The following is a 15,406-nucleotide window of genomic DNA, read 5'->3' on the forward strand; positions in this document are numbered from 1 at the left end:
CATGAAGTTCTTTCCATCCGTTCAGATTTTTGATTGTGTTGACGAGTACATGAAGCTTAACACTTTGCATCAACTTTAATAAAAGATTGTGTGCATTACTATAATGCAGAGGCCTATGGTTTGAACCTCCTTTTCAAGAGAGAAAACTGGATGGACCCCTAAGTGAAAACAAGACTTGTGAAGCTACAACGAGCACCGCTATTCCGCTAACAACATGAGTACCTACCTCTATATGAGCGTTTGGGTTTGTACATGCTATGAGGATTTTGTAGACACCAACAATCTCAGCACGACATCGACAAAATCTGCAAGCCGAAGGAGAAGACTTGCTTGGTCACCAAGTCCAAACCTACTGCACATGCACGGTCGTCACTGACTAGTGACTACTCCCTCCGTTTTAAAATAGATAACTCAATTTTGTACTAACTTTAGTATAAAGTTGAATTATTTATTTTAAAACAGAGGGATTATTTGTTTGTAGTAGGAGTACAAATGGAGTACTACTCTAGTTGGAACGACAACGCGTTTCCTTGCGCGTCCGGCCGAGGCAACGAGACAAGAGCGCAGTCAGTCTCAAAGCCCAAGACCCAAGTCCTAAACAAAACAAGTCTTCTTGGACCGCGTCTTCATCAGTGTCGAAACCTCCAACGAAGCTGCCACTCTGCTTTCTCGCTCGCCCTCTTTGATTCTAGCTATATATAGGGATTGCAGCCTAGAAGCGAAGGGCACTCTGCTTCTCACACACTGCAAGGTCCGCCTCCTCACGCACTCCACACAAACAGACGCAGCAGCCGGCATGACGCAGAAGATCGTGATCGCGGTGCAGATGGGGAGCAGCAGGTGCCGGTCCAAGGCGCTGGCGCTGGTGGCGGCCACGCCGGGGGTGGACTCGGTGGCGCTGGCCGGGGACGGCAAGGACCAGGTAGTGGTCGTCGGCCATGGCGTCGACTCCGTCAAGCTCACCAGCGCGCTGCGCAGGAAGGTCGGACACGCGGAGCTGCTGCAGGTCGGCGACGCCAAGGAGGACGGGAAGAAGCCGGCGGCCGCGGCCGTGGTCGAATACTACCCGTACGGCTACTACTACCCATCGCAACCGGCGCCGCTCAACTTCTTCTACGGGCAGCACTACCCTGCTGCTGCCGCCGTCGAGGCGTACGGGTACCCATGCTCGCGGCCGGAGCCGGGCACCTGTTCGGTAATGTAGAGCACATCACATGCTGATAGTGATAGGGTAGCACGTTGATTACTTGTATGGACCTTTGCCGGTCGTACTTGACGATCAAGAGCTCGGCACCTCTCAAGTTCTCATGGTGGTATCGGACTTGAGGAAGGAGTATCTACTAAGGTTCAGCTAGCTACTGTGTCGAGTTTCAGTTAGTTAAGCTTCCTTCGATTTCAGGTCTTGTGTTCTCAAAGAGCAGAGTTTCTCACAAAAAAACAAGCGGACCGTCAGCATGACAAGTCCGGTTTCGAGTCCAGCAAAATCTGTCACGCGCCCGGAAAATGAATATGATTTATACAACATGGCGCGTGACATATCTTCTGCTCAACTCCGTAATCGGCAGGCGGCAGCCCTCAACCTCAGCGCTGGTCTTTTTTTTTTAGAAAAGGGGTATAACCCTGGCCTCTGCATCAGAACGATGCATACGGCCACACCTCAACGATGGTCTATTTAGATGGTTATAACAAGTATGTATAATGGTAACGGTTATCTAGAGACGGGGAAAGAAAGTAATCGAGCTTGCTAGAAGTTTGAGATTGGCAAAGAATTCTACCAATTTTAGATGTTTCAACTGCCAAGCTCACCCATTATTACCTCTAGTATTCTTTGTACTATTAAGATTAAAGATGAATAGATTGAAAGTTTTTCCAAAAAAAAACAAACAAAGAAGAAGCACACACGTTATGAAGATAGAAGGATGGTTCACAGGTGTCTTGTCATGCAGGTATGCAACATCACACTGCAGGATGAATGTGTCGCTGTTGCTTCAAGATGCTTCTAACCGGACCTGCAAGAATATGCTGGCATGTCTCGTGCTCGTAGTATGATCACATCACATCACATTTCTTGTGTTGTACTTCCTTCGTCTCAAAATAACTGTCATAAATTTAGTACTACCTCCGTCTAGGTGAATAAGTCATTTGCGTAGTTCTAGATCGTCGATTTGAGGAATTAAATATGTGTTATATGTCATGAAAAGTATATCACTAAATTTCTACACGTATGTAGTTTCTAAATATATATATTTTGTCATATATAATACATATTTAGATAGTTAAATCATCGACCTAGAACTACGCGAATAACTTATTCACCGAGACGGAGGTAGTACAACTTTGTACTAGAGCTAGTACAAAATTAAGACACTTATTTTGAGACGGAGAGAGTAACATGATCTTCAGAGGCAATATGGCCAAGCACTTCGGAAAAATTAAAAAGAATGGCCAGGAACGAGTGCTCTGCTTAATAGTGGAAAACATCCGTGCTGCAAACGACTAACACTGCAGGTAGTTGCAGAGGTGCTAAGCTTCGTGCGATAGCAATCTCATCATTCTGATTTAAAAGAAACATGTCGTTGTTTGAGCTTTTATAATCAATTAATTGGAAAGATGTTGTTATTTGTTAAGGTTATCATGAAAATAACTTGAAGGAAGCTGGATAAAATAAGGACGCCGATAACGCCCACACGTGTGGGCGTTAAGGGGTCTGCCCACACAATTTGTGTGGTGTTTTAAGAAGATCAGTCCACACGTCTACATGTAGGCAAAACAAGTAATGCCCACATACCTCCTTTTTTACCTCGCGGTCCCTCTCACATGCCTACGTGTGGGTAAAATTGATAACGTCCACACGCCCGTATGCCAGACCTCCTACCTTATGGTCCCGCACGCCCCGTGTGACAATCATCACGCGTCGCCGCAGTTGCCATGGTCTGAACCCTCTTCCATGTTCATTTAACTACAGTTACTATGTCACTGAACTACAGTTGCCATGTCGCTGAACTACAGTTGCCATGGTTGCTCAACTGCAGTTGACATGTATGGTCTGATCTACTGCAGTTGTCATGATTTCAAAACTTTAGGAGTTGCCACCTGATAACCCACAAGTATAGGGGATCGCAACAGTTTTCGATAAGTAAGAGTGTCGAACCCAACGAGGAGCTAAAGGTAGAATAAATTTTCCCTCAAGTTCTATCGACCACCGATACAACTCTACGCACGCTTGATGTTTACTTTACCTAGAACAAGTATGAAACTAGAAGTACTTTGTAGGTGTTTTTGGATAAGCTTGCAAGAAAGTAAAGAGCACGTAAATAAAGACTAGGGGCTGTTTAGATAAAGACACAACTAAACTAGTAAAAGTAAAAAGCTTGTTGTCACGAGAAACTTATTTGTCCCTAGGCAATTGATAACTAGACCGGTAATCATTATTGCAATTTTATTTGAGGGAGAGGCATAAGCTAACATACTTTCTCTACTTGGATCATATGCACTTATGATTGGAACTCTAGCAAGCATCCGCAACTACTAAAGATTCATTAAGGTAAAACTCAACCATAGCATTAAAGCATCAAGTCCCCTTTATCCCATACGCAAACAACCTACTTACTCGGGTCTGTGCTTCTGTCACTCACGCCACCCACCATAAGCAAATCATAAACATATTGCAAACCCTACAGCGGGTATCCCTCACGCTTGCGCGACACGGAGGGCACCATAGGACAGCACCAATAATAAAACATACAACTCAAACCAATCACGATCATCAAATAGCCATTAGGACAAAACAGATCTACTCAAACATCATAGGATAGCCATACATCATTGGGAAATAATATATAGCGTTGAGCACCATGTTTAAGTAGAGATTACAGCGGGTAAGAGAGAGGTTACACCGCTGCATAGAGGGAGGAAGAGTTGGTGGAGGTGTTGGTGAAGATGACGGCAGTGTTGGTGAAGATCGCGGTGATGATGATGGCCCCCGGCGGCGTTCTGGCGCCACCGGAAGCAAGGGGGAGAGCCCCCCCCCCTTTTCTTCTTCTTCCTTGGCCTTCTCCCTAGATGGGAGAAGGGTTTCCCCTCTGGTCCTTGGCTCCCATGGCTTGGGAGGGGCGAGAGCCCCTCCGAGATTGGATCTATCTTTCTGTTTCTGCGTTCTCTGCGTTGGCAGATTCTACCCTTTCACCGTTTTCTTTATATCCGGAGATCCGTAACTCTGATTGGGGTGAATCTTTCGCCCAGATATTTCTCATAAAAATAGCTTTCTTGCGCCAGAAGAAGAGCGTCAACCACCTTACGGTGGGCTCACGAGGGTCAGGGGCGCGCCTGGGGGGTAGGGCGCGCCCCCCTACCTCGTGCCCACCTCGGATACCGTTTCGCGTTGATTTTACTTCCAGAAAATCATAAATATTCCAAAAAAAATCTCCATCTGTTTTTTTCCTTTTGGACTCCGTTTGATATTGGGTTTCTGCGAAAAAAAAATATGCAACAGACAGGAACTGGCATTGGGCACTGGATCAATATGTTAGTCCCAAAAATAATATAAAAAGTTGCCAAAAAGTATATGAAAGTGAATAATATTGGCATGGAACAATCAAAAATTATAGATACGACGGAGACGTATCAGCATCCCTAAGCTTAATTCCTGCTCGTCCTCGAGCAGGTAAATGATAAAAAAGAATACTTTTTGATGTGGAATGCTACCTAGCATAATCTTGATCATATGTTTAATCATGGCATGAATATTAAGACACGAGTGATTCAAAGCAATAGTCTATCATTTGACATAAAAAACAATAATACTTCGAGCGTACCAATAAAGCAATCATGTCTTTTCAAAACAACAAGGCCAAAGCAAGCTTATCCCTACAAAATCATATAGTTTGTCCATGCTTCATTTTCGTCACACAAAATGCTCCCATCATGCACAACCCCGATGGCGAGTCGAGCACTTGGTTCATACTTTTTAACGCGCTTCAACTTTTTCAACCCTCACGCAATACATGAGCGCAAGCCATGGATATAGCACTATAGGTGGAATAGAATATAATGATGGAGGTTATGTGGAGAAGACAAAAAGAGAGAAAGTCTCACATTGACGCGGCTAATCAACGGGCTATGGAGATGCCCATCAATTGATGTCAATGCGAGGAGTAGGGATTGCCATGCAACGGATGCACTAGAGCTATAAGTGTATGAAAGCTCAACAAAAGAAACTAAGTGGGTGTGCATCCAACTTGCTTGCTCATGAAGACCTAGGGCATTTGAGGAAGCCCATCATTGGAATATACAAGCCAAGTTCTATAATGAAAATTCCTACTAGTATATGAAAGTGACAACATAGGAGACAATCTATATGAAGAACATGGTGCTACTTTGAAGCACAAGATATGAGACTCACTACATGAAGAACATGGTGCTACTTTGAAGCACAAGTGTAGAAAAAGACATAGTAACATTGCCCCCCTTTTTTTGTGGGCTTCTTTGGCCCCCTTTTTTATTTAGGCTTCTTTGGCCTTTCCCTTTTTTTATGGGGCAATGTTCTATAATGATGATCATCACACTTTTATTTACTTACAACTCGATATTACAACTCGATACTGGAACAAAGATATAACTCTATATGAATGCTTCCGGTGGTGTACCGGGATGTGCAATGATCTAGCGTAGCAATGCCATCAAAAAATGGACAAGCCATGAAAACATCATGCTAGCTATCTTACGACCATGCAAAGCAATATGACAATAAATGCTCAAGTCATGTATATGATGATGATGAAAGTTGCATGGCAATATATCTCGGAATGGCTATGGAAATGCCATAATAGGTAGGTATGGTGGCTGTTTTGAGGAAGATATAATGAGGCTTATGTGTGATAGAGCGTATCGTATCACGGGGTTTGGATGCACCGGCGAAGTTTGCGCCAACTCTCGAGGTGAGAAAGGGCAACGCACAGTACCGAAGAGGCTAGCAATGATGGAAGGGTGAGAGTGCGTATAATCCATGGACTCACATTAGTCATAAAGAACTCATATATTTATTGCAAAACTTTATTAGCCCTTGAAGCAAAGTACTACTACGCATGCCCCTAGGGGGATAGATTGGTAGGAAAAGACCATCGCTCGTCCCCGACTGCCACTCATAAGGAAGACAATCAAAGAAACACCCCATGCTTCAAATTTGTCACACAACGGTTGCCATACGTGCACGCTACGGGACTTGCAAACCTCAACACAAGTGTCTCTACAATCCACAACCACCCACTAGCATGACTCTAATATCACCATCTTTATATCGCAAAACTATTGCAAGGAATCAAACATATCATATTCAGCGATCTACAAGTTTATGTAGGATTTTATGACTAACCATGTGAATGGCCAATTCTGTCATCTCTCTAAATAGATATAAGTGAAGCAAGAGAGTTTAATTCTTTCTACAAAAGATATGCCCACGCTCTAACAAATATAAGTAAAGAAAAAGAGCATTCTACAAATGGTGGTTTTCTATGTGAATATAAACAGGCAATCCAGACTTCAAATGATATAAGTGAAGCACATGAAGCATTCTATAAAGCCATACTCAAAAGATTTAAGTGAAGTGCAATGAGCATTCTATAAATCAACCAAGGACTATCTCATACCAGCATGGTTCATAAAAGAAAAATAAAAACCTAATTGCAAAAGACGCTCCAAAACTTGCACATAATGCATGAACGAAACGAATCCGAAAACATACCGATACTTATTGAAGAAAGAGGGGATGCCTCCCCAGAATCCCCAAGCTTAGACGCTTGAGTCTCCTTGAATATTTACTTGGGGTGCCTCGGGCATCCCCAAGCTTGAGCTCTTGCCTCTCTTCCTTCTTCTCACATCGAAACATCCTCGATTAGACACTACATCCAGACAAAACTTCAACAGAAAACTCGGTAAGATCCGTTAGTATAATAAAGCAAATCACCACTCTAAATACTGTAGAAAATCAATTCATATTTTGTTTTTGCATTGTGTCTACTGTAATATAACTTTTCCATGGCTTAATCCACTGATATAAATTGATAGATTCATCAAAACAAGCAAACTATGCATCAAAAACAGAATCTGTCAAAAACAGAACAATCTGTAGTAATCTGAACATCCACCATACTTCTGGTACCCCAAAAATTCTACCAAAATTAGTAAAAATAAACAAGTTATATAGAAAGACAGTGCAAAAGGAATCAGAACCAATTGACGTTCCAGTTAAAAATGGAAAATCGCACACTACAGCCAAAGTTTCTGTCCTGCACCGTACAAACCAGCAAGCATTGTAAACATCCTAAAGGCAAACCTTGGCACATTATTTTTATAATATAATGGAATTGTACAAGGGGATAATTATTTTTGATGAAAAGTTTCTGTAATCAAGATTCACAAAGTTTCCGTAAGCATGAACAAAGTTGAAGGAGCTCTCCCACTTCAACAATGCTTGTCTTTCTCACTTTCACTTTCTCTTTTGAAAAGCTTTTGGGTTCCCCTCTTTATTCTTTTGTTTTCAAACTATATAAAAGCACTCAACAGAAATAAATGACTCTCTAAAACTGCCGGGTTTTCTCCCTGGCAGCGCTTTCTTTAAAGCCATTAAGCTAGGCATTTAGTGCTCAAGTAATGGTCCACCTGGATCCCAAGGTATATCAAAGCCAATTTTAATTAACAATGATTTGTAATTTAGCAGTGAGCACAAAGTAACATAAATCATGTAATGACGAAGTCTAACTCTCTTCCTAAGCATCGGCATGTCATAAAAGAACAATTCATGCACACCAAGTAAAGGCCAATGCATAGTATAAACAGTTTCTTGCAATTTCATAGTATGGGAAACATAAAGAGGCGGAGATAGAGTTCCTCTCTCATAATAATTGCAAGTAGGAGCAGCAAGCACATGCATATTACATTCATCAAAATCATCATGTGCGAGGGTAAAAGGCAACCCATCAATATAATCCTTAATAAGTGCAAGCTTCTCCGATATAGTATAATCGGGAGAATTTAAAAAGGTAATAGGACTATCATGCGTGGGTGCAATAGTAACAATTTCATGTTTAACATAAGGAACTATAGCAAGTTCATCTCCATAAGAATAATTCATATTGGCATCTTGGCCACAAGCATAGCAAGTATCATCAAAAAGGGATATTTCAAGAGAATCAACGGGATCATAATAGTCATCATAGCAATCATCCTTCAGTAAGCACGAAGGGGAATTAAATTATGTATGAGTTGAAGAGTTACTCTCATTAGAAGGTGGACACGGGTGATCAATCCGCTCTTCCTCCTTTTGTTCTTCGCGCTCCTCATCATCTTTTTCATCCAATGAGCTCACAGTTTCATCAATTTCTTCTTCCATAGCTTCCTGCAAAATATTAGTCTTTTCTTGGACAGCGGAGAATTTCTCAATATATTGTTTAACATAGGCATTAGAAGCATAATTATAATAACAATATTCAAGTATGGCAAAATTTTCAGATTCGTAAAGAGTAGCACCATACTTTTCAATCAAAAAAGCAATTTCGTAAGCACCCTTAAAAGCAACAAATTCTTCAATTTGTTGAACATCATAGTAATTATAAACACCCTTAGCATACGAGGATAAGATTCCATTATCAATAAACTCACATTGGTAGGGAAGGTGTTTCTTAGGGTTTTCAGAACAACAAGTAAAATCATAATAATAACATAAATTCCAAGCATAGCATTGCAAACGTTGAATTTGACCCCATAATAGTTTCCCTTTTTCAGATATACGGTGTTGCACATAACAAGCATGCTCATCTAAAGATTTGCCCTCAACTAAACTAGTGGGGGTTTCAACACGAGCACATAGGGATCGAAGATGATCCAAGTAATAAGCTTCAGCAGTGTGATAGATTTTGAGTGGTTCTTCAACCATTGGAGCAGTAGGTACAACTAATTTTTTTGGTATTTTGCGTTTCCTACCCATGACTAAAGATAGAAAACAACTAAGGACATCAAATAAAAATTACTTAGTGATAAAGCAAACAAGCACACACGAGAATATTCACCCCACGCTATGACTCCCCGGCAACGGCGCCAGAAAAAGGTCTTGATAACCCACAAGTATAGGGGATCAGAACAGTTTTCGATAAGTAAGAGAGTCGAACCCAATGAGGAGCTAAAGGTAGAATAAACTTTCCCTCAAGTTCTATCGACCACCGATACAACTCTACGCATGCTTGATGTTTACTTTACCTAGAAAAAGTATGAAACTAGAAGTACTTTGTAGGTGTTTTTGGATAAGCTTGCAAGAAACTAAAGAGCACGTAAATAAATACTAGGGGATGTTTAGATAAAGACACAACTAAACTAGTAAAAGTAAAAAGCTTGTTGTCACGAGAAAGTTATTTGTCCCTAGGCAATCGATAACTAGACCGGTAATTATTATTGCAATTTTATTTGAGGGAGAGGCATAAGCTAACATACTTTCTCTACTTGGATGATATGCACTTATGATTGGAACTCTAGCAAGCATCCGCAACTACTAAAGATTCATTAAGGTAAAACCCAACCATAGCATTAAAGCATCAAGTCCCCTTTATCCCATACGAAAACAACCTACTTACTCGGGTCTGTGCTTCTGTCACTCATGCCACCCATCATAAGCAAATCATAAACATATTGCAAACCCTACAGCGGGTATCCCTCATGCTTGCGCGACACGGAGGGCACCATAGGACAGCACCAATAATAAAACATACAACTCAAACCAATCACGATCATCAAATAGCCATTAGGACAAAACAGATCTACTCAAACATCATAGGATAGCCATACATCATTGGAAAATAATATATAGCGTTGAGCACCATGTTTAAGTAGAGATTACAGCGGGTAAGAGAGAGGTTACACCGCTGCATAGAGGGAGGAAGAGTTGGTGGAGGTGTTGGTGAAGATGACGGCGGTGTTGGTGAAGATCGCGGTGATGATGATGGCCCCCGGCGGCGTTCCGGCGCCACCGGAAGCAAGGGGGAGAGAGCCCCCCTTTTTCTTCTTCTTCCTTGGCCTTCTCCCTAGATGGGAGAAGGGTTTCCCCTATGGTCCTTGGCTCCCATGGCTTGGGAGGGGTGAGAGCACCTCCGAGATTGGATCTATCTCTCTGTTCCTGCGTTCTCTGCGTTGGCAGATTCTACCCCTTCACCGTTTCCTTTATATCTGGAGATCCATAACTCCGATTGGGGTGAATCTTTCGCCCAGATCTTTCTCATAAAATTATCTTTCTTACGCCAGAAGGAGAGCGTCAACCGCCTTACGGTGGGCTCACGAGGGTCAGGGGCGCGCCTGGGGGGGGGGGGTAGGGCGCGCCCCCTACCTCGTGCCCACCTCGGATATCGTTTCGCGTTGATTTTACTTCCAGAAAATCATAAATATGCCAAAAAATTGCCATCCATTTTTTTTCGTTTGGACTCCATTTGATATTGGGTTTCTGCGAAACAAAAAATATGCAACAGACAGGAACTGGCACTGGGCGCTGGATCAATATGTTAGTCCCAAAAATAATATAAAAAGTTGCCAAAAAGTATATGAAAGTGAATAATATTGGCATGGAACAATCAAAAATTATAGATATGACGGAGACGTATCACCACCTACTAACACTAGGCAGTTGCCATGTAGCACTACAAAAAAGGCATGGCAAAAAAACATGTTCGGATAAAAAAGAGAGTTGCCATGTGCTCACAAGCATGCTAGAGAAGTTGCCATGTAAAAGAAAGAGTTGTCATCTGCTTACGTGCACGCTAGGGCAGTTGCCATGTATCATGCAAAAACATATGGCAACTCGGGTAAAAGAGAGTTGCCATCTGCTTACAAGCAAAGCTAGGGCAGTTTCCATGTACCCTGCAGAAACACATGGCAACTTGACAGCTTGGGTGTGCGAGGAGATGGGCGTGTGGGCGAAGTGATAAACGCCCACACATCAGCCCCTCTGCGTGTGTGAAAACCGGTGTGTGGGCGAATTGCTAAACGCCCACACACCAGCCCCCAGTGTGGTGAAAAAGGACATGTGGGCGACCGGACAAATGCCCAAACACCAGCCCAGTCCTATGTGGCACACAAAAACTGCTAGAACGCGCCAAGATTCGTGCAGAATTGGTTGGACGAGGATCCATGCGTGTGGGCGAGTTGCCAGACGCCCACACATGAGGGCGTTAGTCTTTACGTAAAATAAAATCTACCTGGGACGAAAGAAACCACAGATATATTGTTAGCAGGGAAAGACCACAAATCACGGATATCAATCCTTGACTCCAACAGTCCAACTCTTGGACATTTGTTGAAGGTGTGAAATATTCATATTCATTGTTGTACATAGGGAAATCAGTTTGCTTTTTTTTATCAGCACCTAAAAGAGCCCTGCCTCAAGGCCAGTTCGTTTCACCTCTCAATTCTCCAGAAATTGATTCTGGGAATCTGCCCACAAAATCGTCTGCTGGCTTGGTGAAGACGGGGCCGGGCGGAGAGGAGACGGGCGGGCGGGTATGGTGAAGACAGCTAACCGGGCGTACGGGACGATGTGGCGGAGTAGGGTGGCTGCTGCCAACGGATTTGATGGCGGTAGGTCAGGGTTGCCGGTTGGAGCCGGGAATCCTAGCTCGAGGGCTCACGTGGCTGGTACGGTGAGAAGAACGCGATGGGAGAGGACACGAGAGATGTTAGGGTGTGTTCTCGGCCTCTGTTAGTCTGGACCGAGTGGCAATTTGGACGTAAATTGGTGGTCAAATAGGGGTAGTAGTTCAAAACGAACTGGACTTGAGGGATCGCCCACTTCTTTACTCTTACTAGTGGCTGGGCCGCCACCTAGTGGTGCCTCTTAAGGCAGGATTGTCCGCACTAATCAAGCTCTCGTATTTGAGGTGGGATTATGCACACTAATCAAACTGACGTATTTGTTAACATGTTGACAGTGTATTCGGTTACATGTTCTTTTCAATCATGTAAAAAAATTCCAAACCTGAACCGGATAGATAGTTGTACAAGTAATAAAGCAACTCGTTACACCCTCACAAAATGTCTGGCCGACAGTAACCTAGAAGTATTATATGTTAACAGAATTGTTCCCAGAGTGTGAAAATCTCACGGACTCTTCTTCACAAATAAATAAAATGTAATCCACAGAAAGCTAATAGGAGGATAGAGTAACTAAAATTGTGTGATAATAAGCTCCGGTAGAAAAAAAAAATCAATTCTACGTGCATAAAAAGAAATTCAAATCTTAGAGGACATGAAGGAGGCAATTTCAACATTGATATACCAGTTTTAGCTTAACATGCCTACAAACTTAAAGTTGGCTGATTATAACTCTACGTTTATGTAATCTGGTACTTTTCTTCAGATATCATTATTAATTTTGCTAATTACGAGTAAGTAGATCAGCGTTGTCGATCAATATTTTAGTTACTAAACCATCTGGGTCCATTAATAATCTGCAGGAGTTATAATTGAAATGCTCCTTTAGGATATTGTACAATTTCATTTTTTGTAAAAATTTATAACTAAATAGTCACGAAAACAAATATAAGCATGGAACATTGCACTGAAATGGGACATCGAGCACGTATTGGTAAAATACTGCTAATACATAACAATTTATACCGCCAAACTCACGTGCAGCATCACTATTTATAATAAAACTTTAATAGATGTTTAAAAGTATTTTCTTAATTACAGACTTACAGTCGTAGCTAATTACTATGTAAATGAAACTACATTTTTCTTTACATTTTTCAATATAATATGTTTAAAATATTTAAATCAATTCCACTTAAATGTGCTAAAATCATAACGGAGAATTTGCATGCCTTTTTGAATTAATTTATGAATCTTGCAGTAATATAGGTATATGTATGTGCCATTTACTATCTTAATAAATAATTCTAAATATTGTGGTGTAAAAATGTACTCCCTCTGTCCCATAATATAGGACCTTTTTTGACACTAATTGATAGCCGTGTTTATAATTAGATATATCTAAATAGAAAAATCTGGAGTACACAAAATGTTTAGAAGGAGCTTTCTACCTAATAATTGACACGTGTTTTATTCATTTTTACTGATCAACTGATTCTAATGTAATATCATGGGTTCGATAATTTTAGAAGTATCACACCGTCATTCCCCGTGATGAACTAACAGTAACTCTTCATCCCGCGGCCTGGCTGGGCCTGGCTGAAGAGGCCCTTTTCGTCCACGTATAGGCTGAATAGTGACTCTTTATTTGCACACAAGCTCAAGAGGCACTCTTCATTCCAAGCCCACCGATGACATGGATTACGGTGCACGCGACCAATGACAACAATAGGGTGATGCACAATGTTTACAAGGTTAGGAACATCTAGATGAACATATGGATGAGAGTAATTGGAAGATTTCTCACCGAGCACGATGTAGGCTTGTGAGTTGTGACGGGCGATGTACATTGAAAGGCCAAATTTCGGCCCTGTTCGGAATTGATCCGCTCAACAGAGTTGCGGAGCTCGGTTTTGGCAGCTCTGTCAAAGTGAGCTGCAGTCTCGTCCGCTCCGGGAGCGGAGTTAAAGGAGCGGAGATGAACCGAACTCCCTTATTTTCCACGATGCACAATTCTAGTTTGGTTTGAATAAAATTTCTCGGCATTGATATGATCCTGATGGCATGGCAGGGACGCGAGCTTGCCTTAGCTTACTGTATGTAGGTGTAGTCCTTTTGTTTCGGGCCCAAAGCAAAAGAAGATTGCCTCATGACCATACGAAAAGGGCATCTTTGGCCCATAAGCAGATGAAGAGTCACTCTTGGTTCGACATGGGACCGACGAAGTGATACTTATGATTTTTCTGAATCAGAACCATAATTTTGATATTGCGTAAAAAAATTATAACAAAATTCCAATAACTGAATTGACCACTCAATGCAAACGACACTTCTAAGCTACCAAGAGCATTGCCTACCTCTTTTCTATAATTAAGCACACATGCTATCGCATAGCGGAGGATTTTGTAGCCACCCAACAACCTTGGCACGAAATCGTCAAAACCTGCAAGCTGATCGGAGGGGAAAACTTGGTTGATCACCAAGCTGGACGCTCAGTCCAAAGTCCAAACCATTGCACAAACATAGTCGTCGTTGACTATTTTTTTTTAATACTCCCTTCGTTCACTTTTATAAGACATTTCAGACAACCGACATTGCCCTGTTTTGGGTGATGTCTGAATTGTTTATAAGGTCTTATAAAAATGAACAGAAGCAATACTGTATGAGTATAAGTGGAGTATTTTCATGGTTGCTAGTGCCCCCGGCAAGCAACGGGACAAACCTGACAACGCGTCCGAGGCAACGAGACAAAGCGCAGTCAGTGTCAGTCTAAAAGCCCAAGTCCTATAAACAAAACAAGTCTTCTTGCTGCACCGCGTCTTCATCACTGTCGAATCCTCCAACGAAGCTGCTGCTCAGCTTTCTCGCTATATATTCGGATTGCAGCCTTGCAGCGAAGGGTACTCTGCTTCTCATCCACTGCAACTGCAAGCTCCACCTCCACACACACAAAGAGGCGCAGCAGCAGCCAGCAATGACGCAGAGGATCGTGATCGCGGTGCAGATGGCGAGCAGCAGGTGCCGGTCCAAGGCGCTGGCGCTGGTGGCGGCCACGCCGGGGGTGGACTCGGTGGCGCTGGCCGGGGACGGCAAGGACCAGCTGGTGGTCGTCGGCCACGGCGTCGACTCCGTCAAGCTCACCAGCGCGCTGCGCAGGAAGGTCGGCCACGCGCAGCTGCTGCAGGTCGGCGACGCCAAGAAGGAAGACGCGAAGAAGCCGCCGGCCGCGGTCGTGGTCGAATACTACCCGTACGGTTACTACTACCCATCACAACCGGCGCCGGTCAACTTCTTCTACGAGCAGCAGCACTACCCTGCTGCTGCCGCCGTCGAGGCGTACGGGTACCCATGTTCGCGGCCGGAGCCGGGCACCTGTTCGGTAATGTAGACCACATCACATGCTGATTGGGTAGCGCGTTGATTACTTATACTGACTTTTGCCGGTCATACTTGACGATCAAGAGCTTGGCACCTCTCAAGTTTTCATGGTGGTATCGGACTTGATGGAGTATCTACTAAGGTTCAGCTAGCTACTGTGTCGAGCTTCAATTAGTTATAAGCTTCCTTCGATGTCAGGTCTTGTCTTCTCAAAGAGCAGAGTTTCTGACAACAAACAAGCGGACCGTCAGCATGACAAGTCCGGTTTCGAGTCCAACAAAATCTGTCACGGGCCGGAAAAATGAATACTCCCTCCGTCCCTGAGTATGATTTATACGACATGGCGAGTGACAAATCTTCTGCTCAACTCGCTAATCGGCAGGTGGCAGCCCTCAACCTCAGCGCT

General features: G+C 42.9%; 1 protein-coding gene across 1 annotated transcript; it reads left to right on the plus strand.

Annotated features, from left to right (window-relative positions):
* The first annotated feature begins 746 nt into the window (after positions 1–746).
* LOC123107119 (disease resistance protein Pik-1) lies at positions 747–15,151 on the plus strand. The gene is made up of 2 exons (XM_044529130.1): positions 747–840; positions 14,641–15,151. Exons 1-2 carry the CDS (start codon positions 797–799, stop codon positions 15,008–15,010), a joined length of 414 nt encoding a protein of 137 aa, XP_044385065.1. The 5' UTR covers positions 747–796; the 3' UTR covers positions 15,011–15,151.
* Positions 15,152–15,406: the final 255 nt, after the last annotated feature.

Source organism: Triticum aestivum, chromosome 1B, assembly GCF_018294505.1.
Source record: "Triticum aestivum cultivar Chinese Spring chromosome 1B, IWGSC CS RefSeq v2.1, whole genome shotgun sequence".
NCBI lineage: Eukaryota > Viridiplantae > Streptophyta > Magnoliopsida > Poales > Poaceae > Triticum > Triticum aestivum.